The 17,822-nt window shown below is 32.6% G+C and overlaps 4 protein-coding genes across 5 annotated transcripts; 3 read left to right on the top strand and 1 right to left on the bottom strand.

Annotated features, from left to right (window-relative positions):
- Positions 1–141: 141 nt before the first annotated feature.
- On the bottom strand, positions 142–9,927 carry LOC108736111 (serine/threonine-protein kinase ULK2). Of its 2 annotated transcripts, none has more exons than XM_018468405.2 (18): positions 9,592–9,927; positions 9,427–9,519; positions 8,719–8,802; positions 5,056–5,092; positions 4,943–4,993; positions 4,750–4,875; positions 4,616–4,689; positions 3,761–3,921; positions 3,549–3,700; positions 3,368–3,466; positions 2,748–2,865; positions 2,475–2,664; positions 2,319–2,414; positions 2,142–2,256; positions 1,722–1,963; positions 1,275–1,622; positions 864–1,056; positions 142–554 (listed from the first exon to the last, which is right to left on the bottom strand). In XM_018468405.2, the coding sequence occupies exons 1-18, from the start codon at positions 9,679–9,681 to the stop codon at positions 463–465; spliced, it is 2,361 nt and encodes a 786-aa protein (XP_018323907.1). In that variant the 5' UTR covers positions 9,682–9,927; the 3' UTR covers positions 142–462. The 2 variants fall into 2 exon arrangements, with proteins under 2 accessions (XP_018323907.1, XP_018323906.1); XM_018468404.2 differs by having other exon boundaries at positions 2,100–2,256; positions 9,592–9,926.
- On the top strand, positions 5,644–8,306 carry LOC108736112. The gene is made up of 5 exons (XM_018468407.2): positions 5,644–5,829; positions 6,056–6,143; positions 6,309–6,581; positions 6,650–7,700; positions 7,760–8,306. Exons 1-5 carry the CDS (start codon positions 5,780–5,782, stop codon positions 8,035–8,037), a joined length of 1,740 nt encoding a protein of 579 aa, XP_018323909.1. The 5' UTR covers positions 5,644–5,779; the 3' UTR covers positions 8,038–8,306.
- A 361-nt stretch (positions 9,928–10,288) lies between the features above and the next one.
- On the top strand, positions 10,289–12,092 carry LOC108736155 (nucleolar GTP-binding protein 2). The gene is made up of 2 exons (XM_018468478.2): positions 10,289–10,721; positions 10,782–12,092. The coding sequence occupies exons 1-2, from the start codon at positions 10,536–10,538 to the stop codon at positions 12,066–12,068; spliced, it is 1,473 nt and encodes a 490-aa protein (XP_018323980.1). The 5' UTR covers positions 10,289–10,535; the 3' UTR covers positions 12,069–12,092.
- A 1,948-nt stretch (positions 12,093–14,040) lies between these two features.
- LOC108736156 lies at positions 14,041–17,636 on the top strand. The gene is made up of 3 exons (XM_018468479.2): positions 14,041–14,823; positions 15,383–15,610; positions 16,240–17,636. The coding sequence occupies exons 1-3, from the start codon at positions 14,778–14,780 to the stop codon at positions 16,362–16,364; spliced, it is 399 nt and encodes a 132-aa protein (XP_018323981.1). The 5' UTR covers positions 14,041–14,777; the 3' UTR covers positions 16,365–17,636.
- Positions 17,637–17,822: the final 186 nt, after the last annotated feature.

Raw genomic sequence — 17,822 nt, 5'->3', positions numbered from 1 at the left:
ATAAAATGCAACATTACACTTATATAAAGTGGGGTTGGAGGGGGTTCGATTTTACGCTTCTATTATTTTACCTTGCGGGTAAAAGAAGTTTAGTTAAGGATAAGGAATCGACATTATGAAAATATAATATAGAGGCAAGTATTAAGTTAAATATTTATTGTACATGCGCTTCGTTATTATTGAAATTTACTACTTACATGAAGAAGTCTGTCTTAAAATAGGATTAACGATTAATTAATAGTTACATTCTTTTTTTTATTCACTGTTAAAATTTCTATTGAACTTTTAATTACAAATAAATAAGGAAGCAACACAGTTCTCTTAATTAAACGACAACACAAAAGAAGTACAATAATATCATATTGATTTGTATTATTAAACTCTTAGTCGTCTTTTTATTTAAAATATAAACATATGTAATATGTAGATCAGCGTGTATGCATTCGTAACTTTTTATTTTACTTAAACAACACTACTTATCTTTCCAATATCAGTAGCATAAATAAAACCTTGTTGTTGAAGAACATAAAGTCGCTTTTCTACTGCCTCTTTATCTGAAGAAGTTAAAAGGATCAAATAGTTAATAATTAATAAAAAAAAAATAAGTCACAAGGTCCAGTAAAAAAGCATCACATGATCGACAATGTCTTTAAACTAATAATTATAATTTAAAAATTAATTTACCGAGTGAAACAAATATAAAGCGAAGTATTGCTGAGAAGTTATTATGGAGTAGTTTCATTTTTTTAAAAAATAAAATTTGAAAGTGTGCAACATTAATGAGATGGGTTTCGAAACAAATTGCCTAGTCCTTTTAGTGTCTCCCTTGAAAAATAAAGGATATAAAGTAGTAAAATACTTACATTTAGTTAATAGTGCCTTGTCCTGGGAATCATGAACCTGTTGGGACAGGCTGTGTAGTAGTATCTGGGCTGTCTGATATCTTTGGAAACACTCCTCCGGATTGCCAAACAGTTCATCTAGAGCTGCCGTCTGACACATTTGTATTGCATGATTATACAGAATTTTGTCAGCTGTAATATTTGTGGAGCCAATCTGTAAACAGAAAAAATTATACAATAATTAATTTTTGTTTGTGTTTATACGTAAACCTACGTAAGCACCACATAATATTGTAATAATAAAATAGACTAAAAAATTAATAAAAAACAACACTCGTATGTTTATGTTGTAATTTCGTCCGTATGAAAATGAAATACCTAATACATTATTTGAGTTCTGTTTCATATTAATTCTGTGTTGTAAATACACACCTTTGAAAGCAATCCTGTGCTATTTAGTTGCTTGCATTCCGCGAGTGTAGCACGAAATTTCTCGTTAAGTTTCGACACAACCTGCTTGACGGATTGACTGGGTCGAAGCTGCCCTGATTTGAGCTGCTGTGTTGCCAGTGACAGGCCGGAACCGAGTAGCTGCAGAGCCCTGACGAGGAGCACCAACTGTTCAGCTTTTCGACAGTTTTCTGTCTGAGGCTGGGTTTTCGCAACCGGCTCGTTTACTAAAGATTGCAACGGGGTCGCCCTTGCTTGAGCCAATTCCAGAATACAATTGCTCAACGCCAACACGAAGTTGATTTTCGCCAATGTTTCGTTATGTTCCCTCTAATTAAAACATATTTTATAGTAAAAAAGATTCTCAATAATGACAAAAAAGGAGCGGGATGTATCGGGAGCATGTTATAGTTTTAGTGAATGTCGTACCTCTAGAAGAGTTTCTTCGGGCAATTCGGGCGCTAGGAACGTCAACGGGTGTTCTACAACCGACGATTTGTCTCCAAAAGGCATGGGGAAATTCCCCATTTCGGTAATTTCAGGTAATGTTCGAGCCCTGGTTCCAAAAGGCATCACAGGTGGATTGCGGAGATTATTGTTATCCGATAAATTGGGACTGCTCAGTATCGGGACACGCGCCAGCGGACCGCTTAACATCGGGGGCGAAGTTCCTAATTGTCGAATAAAATAAATCAATAAATTACTTTTCTTCCTACTGCCCAAAGCTAAGTAACAATAGTATTAAACTATGACTGAGAATTAGTCAAAAATGCGATGAATGAAGTTTTTGATATGTAATAAGCAAACCTGGTTCAAGAAATGACGTGTTTCTGGGCATAGATTTAGCACCTGATACTGGTGAGACCTGCCAGATGCTTGGAGGTGGAGGAGTCTCACATATAGAACTACCTGATGTGGAACGTTTACGTCCACCACCGGGGGGCGTTCCAATTACGAATTGCACCTGTAAAAAATAATAATTATTCATCAATAAAGAGACAAAAGTCACATATTTTTAAAACTTACTGAAGGTGGCGACAAGGAAGTAATGTTAATATCTGTTTGCCTGTTCGACCTTTTCATACTTATTGGTTGAGATCTAGGCACAGAACTATTAACAATCTGTAAAGTTAATTTGTTGATTATATTAAATAAAAATTGTTGTTATTGTTATTAACCCACCTTAGCAGTCGACGAGTCGTCATTATTTCTTTCAGACCTGTCTATTTGATTATTCATTCTTTCAAAAGTGTCTCTTTGTGTTGGGACTGGGATGGGTTCTGATATGGGTAGGTAACTTGGTCTTGAAGGACTTGCGACTTCGGTAAATTGTGAAGGAGACACTTTACCAGTTGCGTTCACCGTTCTACACCTACCAAACAGGCAAACAAAATAAAATTAATAATAAATTATTCTTATTTGGTAATCAGTTAATCGATTAAAGAGTCAACTTACTGTTGCTTGACTCCAAAACTCTCAGATGAATGGTCAGATGGTAAATTAGAAGGCACCAGTACGAAATCATCTTCTGGGCTTGAACTCAGCGTGTTTTTCGCAGACAATCGAGGGGACTCTGTTGATAAAATATTAATATTATTAAAATAAATACCATTACTAGGAGGTATGTGTGGCTCAGCCGAAAAAAAGTTTTTTAACTACATTATTAAAGTTGTAAAATTTGCTGTATGTTGGGTTGTCTATATACTATATTAGAAATTGTAGTTTAATTTATTGTAAAAAGAATAATATAAATTAACATCCCTAACTACGTCTACGTGGAGAAAATATAATTCGAAGAGGAAAATTCATATATTATACTTCAATTACAACCTTTAGTTAATCATTTTCCAGTTTTCTTTGTAGTTGCATTTTTAGTTTGTAACATTTCTGTATGTTGGGTTGCCTAAATGTTGTATTACAAATTGTAATTTAATTTAATGTAAAAACAAAAATACAAATTAGCATTCCTAACTGCGTCTACATGTAAAAAAATAATAATTTAAAAATGAAAATTTTCAGTCTGTCCTAATTTTTTGTGAAAAAATGTTTCTGATATAGTTATTTTCTGGACTCACCAGGCAATGATTTAGGAGCTACCTCGGCCTTAACAGGTGTAGACCCTAATAAAGGAATCCGACTAGGAGGTGAACCACACACAGGAATTGGTAATTCAACTATAATCATAGTAAAATAACAAAAATTTAGTTAATTTGAAGGCAATAAAACCAGTCAAACAACGAATAAAAAAATAATCACCTGCTGTTAAAGGACTCTGAGACTTTTGTGGTTCAGATCTTTGTAAGAAACGATGATTAAAAAACTGTTCAAAGTTCATTCGTTCCCTTGCATTCCTTTTCAAAAGACCGTTCAATAAATCACATAATTCTGGACTAGTACCTATAGGGATTCTAAAAAAAAACAAGGAACAACATAATAATCATTATAATAAAGATTTTTGTTTAACTTACTTAGGGGATAAATTCGCGTTTTTTTCATAATATTGCTTCAGAGCTTGAGGTGTGTTAGCTTGAAAGGGTGCTTTACCGGTCAAACATTGAAAGACAATGGTGCCCAAGCTCCAGAGGTCAGCTTTGGCATCATATTGAAGTGACATTATCACTTCTGGAGCCTACGATAAAATGATAAAATGTCTACATGTTTTTGGAGTAAAAAACTAAGTTTTTGTAAATAATCAGGAATTTTCGGACTTATTTATAATTATTAAAATTAAACGATTTCAAGTAAAAATACGTAAATTTGGTAGCATTTTTCTTGAGAGGTTTGAAATTAAATGGCAATTATCAGATCTCTTCAATTCTTTAAACAAAAAGCAACGATACATTTTTTATTTTAGCCTAATTTATTTGTAAATATATTTATAAAACAAGTTCTTAAAATAAAAAAACCTATTCCTGAACTGATTACTAACAGTGGAACATTTCATTAATCACCCAAAAAAACAGATAAGATAATAAACTCAAGTTAGTCACATGCAAATAATTGTAATAATTTTGATAATTTAAAAATTAGATTCTTACTTAAAACTTGAACCATATCTTTTCCTCGCGTCATTTCATTATTATTTCTTATTACAACTACATATACAAAATGATTCATTCTGAAAAGTAAAGCAACATGGGCTAAAGATCACTTTTATTTTAAGTAAACGATAAGGTAAGCGCCGATAACTGTTTGAGATTAACATAATAAATGATTATCGATAAGGCGAATTTAAAACAAATTATTTTCACAAAAAAAGATATGTTATGATATGTTTTCTCATTACGAAAAAGTAATTAATATCTAATTTTTAAGTAACTCACCATGTACATGGGACTTCCACAAAGTGTAGCTGCCATCACCCCGTCTTGGAGGAACCGTGCAAAACCAAAATCCGCTATAAATATATAAAAACAAATCAAAATATGCAATAAATCATGAACCGGTAAAATTTTACCAATTTTCAATTTTATTTCTGAAGGTTGCGGATGCTGTTTGGCACCTGAATGTGACAACAGAATATTTTGCGGTTTCAAATCACGATGTACGATTCCTTTGGCATAAAGGGCTTTCATAGCACCAGCTAGAGAAAAATAAACCCGCGTTTAACTAAATATGTACGTAATAACATGGCAAATAATAGTATTTACCCAATTGTACTAGAAATAATCTGATGGTGTCTTCACTTAAGGTCCCTTTTCCTAGAAAAGTTAAATAATAATATTTAGAAGCCGAAAAAGGGTACATTTTTTTAAATTCCTACCTGATAAATAATCTGCAAGATCTCCCCCATTACAGTACTGAAAGAAAAAAGTTGGACATTTACAAAATTCATTAAAACAGAAAAGTTTTCCGTTTACAAATTAATGCTAGGAATATTATACAGTTTCTTGTTAATAAATGATAAATTAACAAATAATACTCAATTTTCCAAACGTATGAAATCATCCTATTTTCCTGTAAGTACCTCAAAAGTACGTAGTGTAATCATGTATCTAAGTACAAAAAATTAAAAACTTTTAAACTTTCCTTCGTTCTCTCTCATTCTCTCTCTTTTGCTTATTCATACACACACACACACACACACACACACACAGAATAGTATTACAAACTCAGGTGCGATTTGAAAAGTTATACAATATCGCAACTTTTTTCATTAAAAAAATTGTAAAACAAATAAAATTAAATCAACAAAATTCGTATACGACCGCCAACTACCAACCAACACCTACTACCTGCACCTAATGTGTGACGTAAAAAAACAATCCAAACACACTCAACATACGTACACAATAATACACATATAAACGTATTAACTTTGCATATTCCTATGAATGTTTTTGTTGAATGATAACGCGTGTGTAATCTTATCTTCAAAAGCATCATATTAAATATAATATGCAGTAAAGCGTTCAAGTTATGGTACGAAAGGTGTGAATTGTCTGCCTAAATTTATAAAAAGAGAAAAAAAGGACACGAAAAAAAAGATGGAAATTCACTTTGAGTTTGTGCTGATTTTGGCAATCGTTCTTTGCGGGTAAGTGGCAAAACAAAACTATAAGTACTTGTAATAAATAATGATTTAAAAGTATGTATTTCAAACCACTCCCTATCTCGTTTACTTAACATAGACGTAATGCGTGCTAAATAAATTAAAAAAAAAGGTGTAAATAGTTTTATTATCGAGCTAATTTTGGTGTTAAAATTGTTTGTAACATTGCGTAAATTTTCGGTTTTCATATGTACCTACTGTATTTTTCCAGAGCCGCAGAAGAAAAACAAGATAATGCAGATTACGATACTACAATTTTAAATTTGAGCGGGCAGGGATGGAAGAACCTTGACAGCATTGTAAGAATACAATATTAATTAAACATTTTTTTAAGGCAATTTGTTTTTGCGCGCTAAATGAATCGCCAAATAAAGCAGTTTTACGATCGCTTTTAGAACCTACTTCCAAAGAAATGTTGTTAACGTTCTGTTAATTGTGAAAAATAATGCACATTTATTTTGTAGGCATTTAGTTTGTATCCAAATGTCGAAGAAATAGATCTGTCCAATAACAACCTTGAGATCTTGAGGGAAGACGTGTTTCAAAATAACAAGAAACTAAAAAAATTGAATTTGGCCAATAATAAAGACCTCTTTTTACCCGAGTACGCCACACTACTAATATCTGACATTGAAGAATTGAATTTGACCCAATGTAATATATATGAATTGCCGTCAAACATTTTCGACGGACTTCAAAACTTAAAAATTATAGATTTACGAAATAATCCACTCAAGGTAATGACTTATTACCATAAGTATTTCGATCGGTAATCTTTAATGAAACATTTTAATTTTTTACTTAGATTGTGGAATCCTTTACATTTAACGCGCTTCAAAATCCGCAAGTACTATTTTTACCATACTCTGCCGAAGAAACTATACACGAAATTTGCACATCAGTTGAGCAACTAGAAATTATCGTTGATTCTAAAGAAAATCACACATACAAATGTTTAAACAACACAATTTATCATAAAGAATCGTCGTCAGGAAAATTACATCAAATAACGCCCATACAACATGAGGAAACTGAAACAGGAGGTGACTTTAAAGAGACAGATGAAAACGATAAGATCGACATGGTATCGGAAGAAGTTTACCCCTTCATGGACCAAGAACAAAACGATCAACCAGCGGCTTATGGTTACGACGGTTCCGGGGACGAGTCCCCGTCTGAATCTGATAAAATCGAAGACGTCAAAACGCTCGACACAACTAGTAACGTAACAGCCGAAGAAAGTAAAGCGCAAGATGTACAAAAAGAAAATACGGCCACCGATTTACCACCAGTTCAAGTCAAAGGACCTCCATCACCGGAAGAAATAAAAACGAGTACCGATGGGGCTACAGAACCAACTGTAGAAGAAACTGTTGGAAAATCTAATGAATCAGCAACAAATTTACTAGAAACAAATGGCCAACAACCTTCCGAAACAGTGCAACAACAGCCGGAAACAACTTCAAACCAATCAGAATCAGTACCTCAACAATCAGAATCAAGTCCCCAGTCATCAGAAACAATTCCACAACAATCAGAAACAAATACCCAGCAATCAGAAACAAAACCCCAACCATCAGAGACAAGTCCCCGACATCCACAAGTAATGGTGGCCCTTCAAACAGACGTTAAAAAAGAAACTCATTCGTCACATAAAGAAACAGGCCCTGATACAACATCTCCAACAAATTTAGACACCGAGAAAAACGTATTTACGAGGAAAAATCAAGCAGTCTTAAGCTCAGCAACGTTCACAAATAGTGATACACATGCGGAGGAAAAACATGAACATTTAAAAACTGAAGAGGAGTCGAATGGGGTCGATCCGAGAGCATCAGCAGGCAACATTAGTAAAGGTACGTTTGTTAAAAAAAAATTAAGACAAACTAATTATTCCATTTTTTTCGGTTTTTAGGAGAAATAAAAGCTGAAGGTTCAACAGAAAAGTCAACATCGAACGCAAACATTTTTATAATTCTGGGGGTCGCTGTAGTCTGTATAGGGTTGGCGGCATTTGGATACCGATGGTACAAAAACCGAACGTACAAGGCGGCAAATACGGAAGAACCAGTCGAAAGGGAACTTAAAGAAATATCTGTGCATCACAACAACGGAATACCAAAACAAGAACAAGAACCTTTAATGCAGAATCCATCAGGTGAAGACGATAACAAACGCAATGGCAGCAACTAGAAACTGAATTAATTAACCTTTTGATTAATATTATTTTATAAATAAACTGTATATTATCGGTATTTGTGGCGTCGTTTGATTCACGGTTGAGTAAAAAGAAAAAATTACCAGCAACAACGATCGAATTACTTATGCACTTTAGACTTAAAAATTAGCAATCGACCACAAAGTGAACTAGTCCGTGTAAACATTGATAAAAACTTTATTGTAATACAATATGTACTAAGATTATTGGGTCGTTATTATTACAATAAAGTTTCAAATTATAATTTAGAACACTTTATAAATTTATGTACCTAATAACTGTCTGTAGTTGTAAAATGAAAATAAGCCAAATTAGAATTAATTAAGTAATGTACCAGCTATGTTAATTTTATTAATTGTAAGATTTGAAATGAACTAATAGTTTAATAAACATTAGAAATAAACCAACCATGCATTGGCGTTTTTGTGCAATTACTAAAAATTAAGGCATTCCTTTAAATAATTTCAAAGCTTATGTAATAAATAATTTTTTTAACTATTTGACAATAATATTCCTTTGTTTAATCACGACCTCACTGTGTAGCGAAAATAAAATTACTTTATGAAACAGTGAGTACGAGATAAAAGTGGAAGCTCTTTTATGTTTTCTTTGGTCCAGAAATTTAAAAATAAGTAAATAAAGAAAGAAAAGCATACCTCCATAACAAGAAACACATTATGGGTAGATTCTTTGCAGTCCAAAAGCGCAACGACATTCTCATGATGTAATTCCGTCAGCTCCTACAATTAAATAAAAAATAAAAACGACGTTCAAAATATAGTTGGTATTAAAAGTTTGCATTTGTTAGACAACCAACAACACAAATGCGTATAGGCTGTTGCATAGCTAATACCTCAATAAAAATATTAAAATTAAAAAATATTCCCTATTTTTTTTTACAAAAACCTATTTTTACAAGCAGTCTGTTTTTCAATTTATAAATTTCCTCTTTTGCAAAACTAAAATTCAAAGTCTACTTACAGTCATAAAAATATTACCGTGCTACATGGTTAGTAAACATAAAAATCAGTATCACATTAAATAAATATGTAATTTAGAAATATAATTATACTATTTCTTTTAAATGCAACATGTATTTAACTGGATATATATTTTTTTAGTTAAATCTACTGTTTTATTATTCCAATAAATGCAATTGGGTGCATGAACTATTTGGAATTTATTATCATTTATTTTGAGACAAAACCAATTTAAACTGATAAATAGCAACATAATTATCTTTGTGTACAATAAAAATAATACACGTGTCAATAAATAATACCTAGACTCACATACCATGTACAATGGTAAACAATTCAATATACAAATATCCAGAAACAAATAATCAATTAATAAAAGCATACCTTTAAGATTTTGATCTCTTTTCCTAGAAGATTTTGGGACTTTGCCAAACTTTTCTTTGTGATGCTCTTGATTGCAACAGTAAAGTTGTGATTCTATAACATAATGAACAATGCATTAATAGACATTAATATAATGTAATAACTAATAAGTAGTTTCACACATACATTTCTTTGTCTGCCTTTAAAAACGACAGCAAATGCTCCGTGCCCAATCAAATCTTTACTATTATATTCGTAATCACCGACCACTTCCATTTTTCACAGCACAATTATACAAAATTAAAATAATACCAGAAGTATAACGTCATTCAAAAGCAATATTTTTGAAACTTGGCCTACATATTCGAAAATAAGTTATAGTAAAGTATTTACAGCATAATTTTCTTTTTACAAACGGCAAAATAAATAAACTTGCACATCAAGTTAAAATCTAAACAAACGACTAAAATAATCACATTGGATTATTTTTGTTGTAGTCGCCATTGTTCACAAATTTGACATAAGACTATAGATACTCACGACCATAGACAACATAAGACCATCATAATGATCAATAAGAGCGCTCTCTCAGAACAACAGCTTTAACTAAACCAACTATAGAACACTACAAAAAAAGAATGAAATCCAACGTTGTCATATCTTATCGTTATTATACGGCTGTAATACAAAAATTGAACTTATATTCAAAATCAATAAGTAAAATAATTCCACAATTCCTATGTATCACTAAATTTAATGTTTCATATTGTTTCAATATTTATATTTTTAAGATTTTAATCTAGGCTTCATGTACTTAAATAAGACTTCATTTTTTGATTAAATATTAAATTGACAATTGTACGATATGGCAACGGTGGAAATTAGAATTTGAAGTTTGAAGAGGTTAGAGAGGTTATAACTCATGTTATCATTAATTTTAGTGTTTTGGACGGTTTTTTTTATATCTAAATATTAGATAAACGTTGAAAAAACCTCATTAGTGTATACAACAAGAAATATATTAACTGCATATTAATTGTAATATATTCTGTGTTTGTGTTCTGATATCCAAAATAAGTAACCAAGCTGTCTTAGGACAATTATAAACGCTTAAATAAACTTCAGTCAGAATGGGCCCTGTAAAGAAAGAGAAGAAACGCTCCAATAATTCCTTAAACCCTAATCGTAACAAAGACGAGCTAAAAAATGTTGCAAAACCAAGATCAAGATCTACAATCGAAAGGCTTCAAATGTACAGAAAATTTAAAGCAAAAAGAGACAGATCTGGAAAAATAATAAAAGCAGCACCATTTCAGGTACGAAATTACATTAAATCATGTTCATATTATATAATTGAATACTAATTGGTCCTCTAGGATAGATTACCATCAGGGTCAAGGGCTAGAATAGAGCCAAATCAAAAATGGTTTGGGAGTTCTCGAGTTATAACACAAAATAGTTTACAACAGTTCCAAGAGAAGATAGGAGCTGCTCTAAAAAATCCCTATCAAGTTATTATGAAACCTTCGAATCTTCCATGCACTCTATTAAATGAGAAAGCAAAGTATCAGAGGTCCCACATCTTAGACAACGAAAGTTTTGAGAGTGTATTTGGTCCTAAAGTATCCAGAAAGAGACCCAACTTGAAAGTGAGTAATGGTATTGAAGATTTAATCCAAGCTGCAGAAGAGAGGCAGGAAGCTTACAATAAAGAAAAAGCCCAATCACAAGAAGACGACGACATGAGAACTTTACCACGTGACTGGGTAATGGGTGCTGGTATGTCAAGACGTATTTGGAATGAACTGTACAAAGTCTTGGACAGTTCCGATGTCGTTCTACAAATTCTAGATGCAAGAGATCCACAGGGTACAAGGTCTGCATATGTTGAAAAGTATCTTAAGACAGAGAAGCCTCATAAACATCTAATTTTTATAATGAATAAGGTTGACTTAGTACCTACATGGGTCACAAGGAGATGGGTGGCACTTTTAAGCAGAGAATACCCTACAGTGGCATTCCATGCCAGCTTAACACATCCGTTTGGGAAGTCAGCTTTAATAAATTTACTGCGACAATTTGCTAAACTCCACATGGATAAGAAACAGATTTCAGTAGGATTTATTGGTTATCCAAATGTTGGAAAATCCTCCATTATTAACACATTACGTAGTAAAAAAGTGTGTAATGTAGCTCCCATTGCCGGAGAGACAAAAGTGTGGCAATACATCACTTTGATGAGACGCATTTATTTGATTGATTGCCCCGGGGTGGTTTATCCTTCGGGAGAAACTGACACCGAGAAAGTGTTAAAGGGAGTAGTAAGGGTGGAACTGATAACCAATCCAGAGGACTACATTGGTGCGGTTCTTTCCCGTGTTAAAAAAGAATATATCATTAAAACATATAAAATTTCGGACTGGAACGGCGATCCGATGCAGTTTTTGGAAAAATATGCTTGCAAATCGGGTAAACTGTTGAAGAAAGGGGAACCCGATATAGCTACCGTAGCCAAGATGGTGCTAAACGACTGGCAAAGAGGAAAATTGCCATTCTACACATGCCCTCCTGGGGAAGAGCCAGAAAATAATGAAATGGAAAAAATTGAAGAAAGTAAAGAAATACAAAAGTTTGATGACATTAAAGTTAGTCTTGAATTTTAAATGAATAAACTGTTGTGTTTTCTATTTGCTGTAAATTTTTAAACTCTTAAAAACCTTAAACCTATAAGTACATGCGGAAAAAATTAAGCATACTTAAGAAATATAGTAAATTTATTTTTCTTTATCTCCGAATATTGTGGTCTAAAAATAATAATTTATATTTAAGGTATAGAACTTTCAGTTTTAATTCTTAATATGAAAAAATTAAAGCCGATAAAGTAATAGAATTTTCATTTTTCGACGTATGGTATTTATAAGTTATAATTTCTACACATTTAAGTATCAATTCTTAACATTTTATAATCGTTATTAACAATTATAAGGCACTGTAAAGTGTTAAACGGCTTAAATGTTGAATATCAAAAGCCCCTTTAAATTATCGACTACTTCTATAAACGCGTGGCCTGTCGTTAAGAATTACTACTCGTAAATGAATATCCTGGGTGTCGACACAACTGTTCTTCCTACTTATACAGAAAATCGATTGTCTCATTATTTAAGCTAATAATAATTAACTGCCACCAGAAGACAAAATCTCTTAATTACAGCAAACGTTTTTGCAAGTATATACCCATGTAAATGGATAAAATGCTCTATACAGATAAGGCAAAATGTTTACTGAACTTATAAATGATTTTTTTGATATTTAATTTTTAGACTTATTATTTAATTATTTCTATGAAAAGACGGTATTTCTACGAATTTTTCTATACCGCATCGTATTTTTCAAAAGATGTCGTCAATCGTCAATGGAAAATCCCTATGTTGGTTTTTTCAACTCGCCACTAGTGTATATATCAACTCTTTAAAAAAACGAACAGTACAGGGTGCGTTCCATAAGTAATGCAACAAACTTTTTCGATACGCGTGGTAACATGTTGGGTTAAGTGGAGGGGGGAAAATTAGTTTTAAAACGAGCTCGAAAAGAGGTTGAAGATCAAAGATTCAAAGATCAACCTCTTTTTGAGATCTATTCAACCTTTTTTTGAGCTTATGTAACACGATTCCAGGCTTTTGTTTTTTTTTAATCAAAAAGAATCCTTAAAGGGAAACATTGAAACACGATTCAAAAGATCTAGACTCATGTTACATCGGCTCTGAAAGACATCCCGGAAAAGACTTTCTAGGATGTCTTCCAGACTCTGAAACACTCGTCTCTAGAAGTGTATCAGCGCGGAAGGGTGCTTTGTTGAAGCACTTTGTTTAAAACTTTTGCTGGAATATGTTTAACGAAAGATCCTTATTAGATGTGGTTGCATTAGTTATGGAGCGCACCTCGTATTTTAAATACGATCCTGTTCCGAATCCCACAGCCACTCTGACTCTTGCAGCAGCCAAGTCCTTAAAAAGGATCAAATTGAAGCCAGCACACCAATAAATTGCAATTCTCATACAAACATATACACAAACAATGCATATCAATGAACTAAGTGTATATATGTTGGTATATACAAATAAACTTATCAATGTATGAGTAGACAACATTTCCCTGGTTGTGGGAGATTCGGCAGGTGCAAATATTCAGGATTCATGCGCGTTCAAAGCTGGGATTTGGTACCAGCTCCGCCGGTCAGTATTCAAGTTTCATCTGCCAAGTGCAACAACGACTTTTTTCACGCAATTTTCACGGTATCGTAAGTAGAAAACACTTACAACCCCTAACTGCCTTTTTTTTTTCGATATAAAAAAAATCTTGAAGAAAATNAAAGCACACGTAAAGGTTCAATATGATACAGGACCTAATCAAAAAGATACAAAGTATTTTTTATATGTGTTAACGGTGGTTTAAATGTACCTGGATCATACAGTTACAATAAGAGTTAGGAAGAGTGGCTTCCAAACCAGAGAAGCCAGTTCTGTTGAACTGTTCAAACTGAAAATCATCTGTTCCCAGTTTACTAAATTTCATATCGAATCTTCTGTACCTTTTGGGGATTGCTATAAATGTGTTTTCGTCAAACGGATGTCAGACACTCCAAACATAACTGTACATAACTTCAAAATTATTAATAGTAAATCAATAAGATACAATGCATCCAATAAAAGAGAAAAGCTCTTCTTTTTAACTTCTTGTTTCGTTCGTTTTTGAAACGATGCAGCGCTTACAAATATAACTTTTCATTACTGCTTATTAATTTTGAACAATGCAAATGTTTCACAAGTAATTTCATTTTTAACGAAGAAGACAGTAACATATCTAGCTTTATTGTTAATTAAGTGCTTAGACTTTTAAAAAATGTAATTGTTCTAATTTAATAACTGCCTATTTAAATGAATCAAATGTAATTAAAGTAAATTAATTAAAAAAAAAGCATTCTAAAGTTCAGCAAAAGTTTTGCTTTAATAATTTATATTTTCGCGCGACATGTGTTGTAAATTTAATGCGTCAACCTCAACAACCTCTCGTAAACTAATCCCCGGAAATCCGAAAAAAAAAATAATCACGTGCACGGTGAAATTTAACCCCCCATTTTCTTCAATTAAACTCGTTAAGTTTTAGAATTTAAATCAACGTATACCTATATAGAAAACAAAAATATGTAAATGCTTTTATAATTTCAAATAATAATTTTAATTGTAGGTTTTCATGCTTGTAATACACCGTTTCTATAAATATGTTCAGCAAGCATACAAAGCGACTCTGTTTAGAAGAAGACACGATTGCTTCCGAGTCGATGACAATTCATTTCTAATACAGAAGTCCATGTAATGGGGTGGTTAATAATATTCATGCTGGGACTTTTTGCTTTCGCTGGTAAATTCCCTACTTAATTCAAAAATTATCACGGAGCTCATTGAATTTAACAAAAGATTATTGTATTATTCAAATACTTATAATCCATTTAAATGTTACTGACTTTGCAATGTAGAGGCGGTCAATGTAAGTACAAAACATGGTTTCAGGGTTGAATGCCCCCCACCTCCTTAGAAGACAGCAAAATGGAGGAGGGCTTTAAATCCCGAAAATCAAGTTTATACTCACACTGACCCTCCCCCCCTTCAACATATTAAAAAATAAACTCTTGTCAAACATTCATAATTTTTTCCGTACTATTTTTTTGGAATATTAAAAAATAGCCCAGTTTAAAAATAGCTAAATTCAATTGAATGGGTGCCTCACTTTTAAGTTATTTTCTCTTTTTTCTTAATGGTTAAATGTCAAGTACTACACGAAGTTGCAAGTCAAATATAAAGTCAACGGTGTGGTAATTTTTAAAGACATCATTAACGATATATTGTACACATACGTTAATGACAATGACGCTCTCTAACTTATGACACAACCGTACAACATAAAATCGTCGACTTTCCAGTGCTTGGTTTAAATAGCTCGTCGCAAAGTAGCGATTTGCAAAGCATTCAAGTGAGTTCGAGTGCGAGCACTCCCGGTCCCAGTGTAATTATAAAAATGAATAATGCTGACTCGATTGGAGGAATAAGAAGACACTACGGGGGATGGAGAGAATGGCGAAGGGCCGATCCGACTCTCATTAATAGTTTATGGAAAAGCAAAATGGGAAATGGAATTCGTAAACAACTTGGTAAGCAAGCTTCCCCCTCCGCCCCTTCCTTTCTTTTACTAATACATTTTGAAAATTTTTCACTCTCCCTTCCACGCAATACACTGTAACGTTTCGCATTACCCCCTCCCTTTAAAAGTTATGTAACACCCAGGTGACCATTTTTACCCAAAAAAGTCATATCCATACATTAGTATGCATTATAACTACTACTTAAAATGATCCGTTAGATAAAAAAGACTGCCGCTTGTCCAATGCTAATTTAATTTTAAATGAATTGTGTTCAAACTACCCGTGTGTCTCATTATTAATTATATGATAACTCCTTGGCTGTAAGGCACGTGCAGCTCTAACAATATACAATTTACAAGTCTCGCAGACTTACCAAGCTTGCGTTTAAAAGAGATTAACAACAAATCCTACTAGCAACTTGCTAAGTTTAAGCTTGGGATAATAAGTCTTTAAAAGCGTTTTCAACTTTGGTAATTAATTCTCAAAGGGAACTTTTATTTAATTCACAATCAACGCAAAGTTCTTCTTGTAATAATTTCGCCCATAAACACCGTTAATCTGAGAGAGAACGACGGGGGGGAGATTGCAATAATTTAGTCAAAAAGTGCAATAATAACTTAGTAAAATGTTTTTCACAGGAAAGGCCGAAATTTACATAATCTTAGCGTTACTGATAGGATTTGTGACGGTTGTGATTGGCTGTTGGCTATCGGACAACTGTTGGACACCGGAACCAGAAGACTCATTGTATACATTGGCTTGACCTTCGACCAACACTGCATTTGAGAGCAGTCTGATTTTTTTAAGACCTTCGGATATCATCAATTCGAATTCTGTGTCATTGAGCAGAAGTTCGAGTATGAACAGTGACCACGTGTTGGTGGACCTTACCAAAGATAACGCTTCGAGCCCTTTTATTACCGACATTGCTTGCGACGAACAACGGTACCGTTATCACCAATATAAACAGCATGACACTTGCGATATCCTAATCGAATGAAAATATTTGTACCCCCTTATTCAAACGTATTATTTCTAGTACTTACAATTAGTTTGAAAACGAGAAACGGACACGTTTATTAATGAAATAAAATTAAAATATTCAGAATGATTAAATCACATTAGTTTGATAAATATTTGCAGAAAAAACCAAAACGACCAATGACAATCACATGAACTCTTTCTGTTTAATATTTGCTAAATAACAATTGAAATCCTGGCAAAAAGACACTAAACTTGCTTCTAAGTTAACTGATTTCTCAACAACATCATCACCACCACATAAAAATACCAAACAATTTCTGTATCTTTGAAATGTATTTTGAGTACAGGCAGATTTTAAACAAGAAAGAATGCAGTTTTTTTTACAACTATTTATCAAATTGTAAAATTAATAATAAAGAAAAAAGTCTAAAAGCGAAACATAAATATCCACTGCGTAGATACTTTTGTTTTGGCTGGATAATAAAGTAGTATGTGTGTTATCATTATCGTACAATCCATTTGAATATAAAGGCAAAAATACCTAGGTGAAATTTTCATCGGTGTGCTAATTAATATTAGTATTAATTAATTGATTAATACGAGCCATAGGAAATAAGATAAAAGCAAGAAAAAATAGACTGCGAAAGCTAAATATAAATAATATATGTATAAATATATGTTATGGCGGACCACTGTACTTTTACTGTGATAAGTATTTGAAAAAGAAAGTACTGACTAGCAGTATTGAAACAACTTTCTTATCGGCTATTTGTAATAATTATATTGTATGTACAATTTTTTGTACTTTATTTCTTATGTATGTATGTATGTTTAAAAAAATAAATTGTCAATTACAATGAAAAATTTATACAGGTCTTATACGCGCTGTTTGTTCTAGAGTTAAGGTAACGCCGGACGCATTCTACATTTAAGGCTCTATTGCGGTGTTAAACTCTTTTTTAAAATGGACACTTTTAGCTAATGCTGATTTAAATTATAATAATAAACGTGCCACAGCATCTTTGTAGTTTCTATACCTTCTATCCAAAATTATTATTCCTCGATAGATGTAATAATAATTTTTAAAACAAGGAATCAACAAAATTATGAGAAAATAATAAAAGTCAAATTTGGACAAATCATCAGAATACGTTAATTTTTCCCGCATGCCACCTGTAGCTTCGCCTAATTTAACATTGAACGACAACATGCGTTGAAGTTAAATAACTATTATAAA

This window comes from Agrilus planipennis, unplaced genomic scaffold, assembly GCF_000699045.2.
Source record: "Agrilus planipennis isolate EAB-ADULT unplaced genomic scaffold, Apla_2.0 scaffold8, whole genome shotgun sequence".
Lineage (NCBI taxonomy): Eukaryota > Metazoa > Arthropoda > Insecta > Coleoptera > Buprestidae > Agrilus > Agrilus planipennis.
Note: the sequence above shows the minus strand (reverse complement) of the source record. Positions and strands in the feature narration are given on the sequence as shown.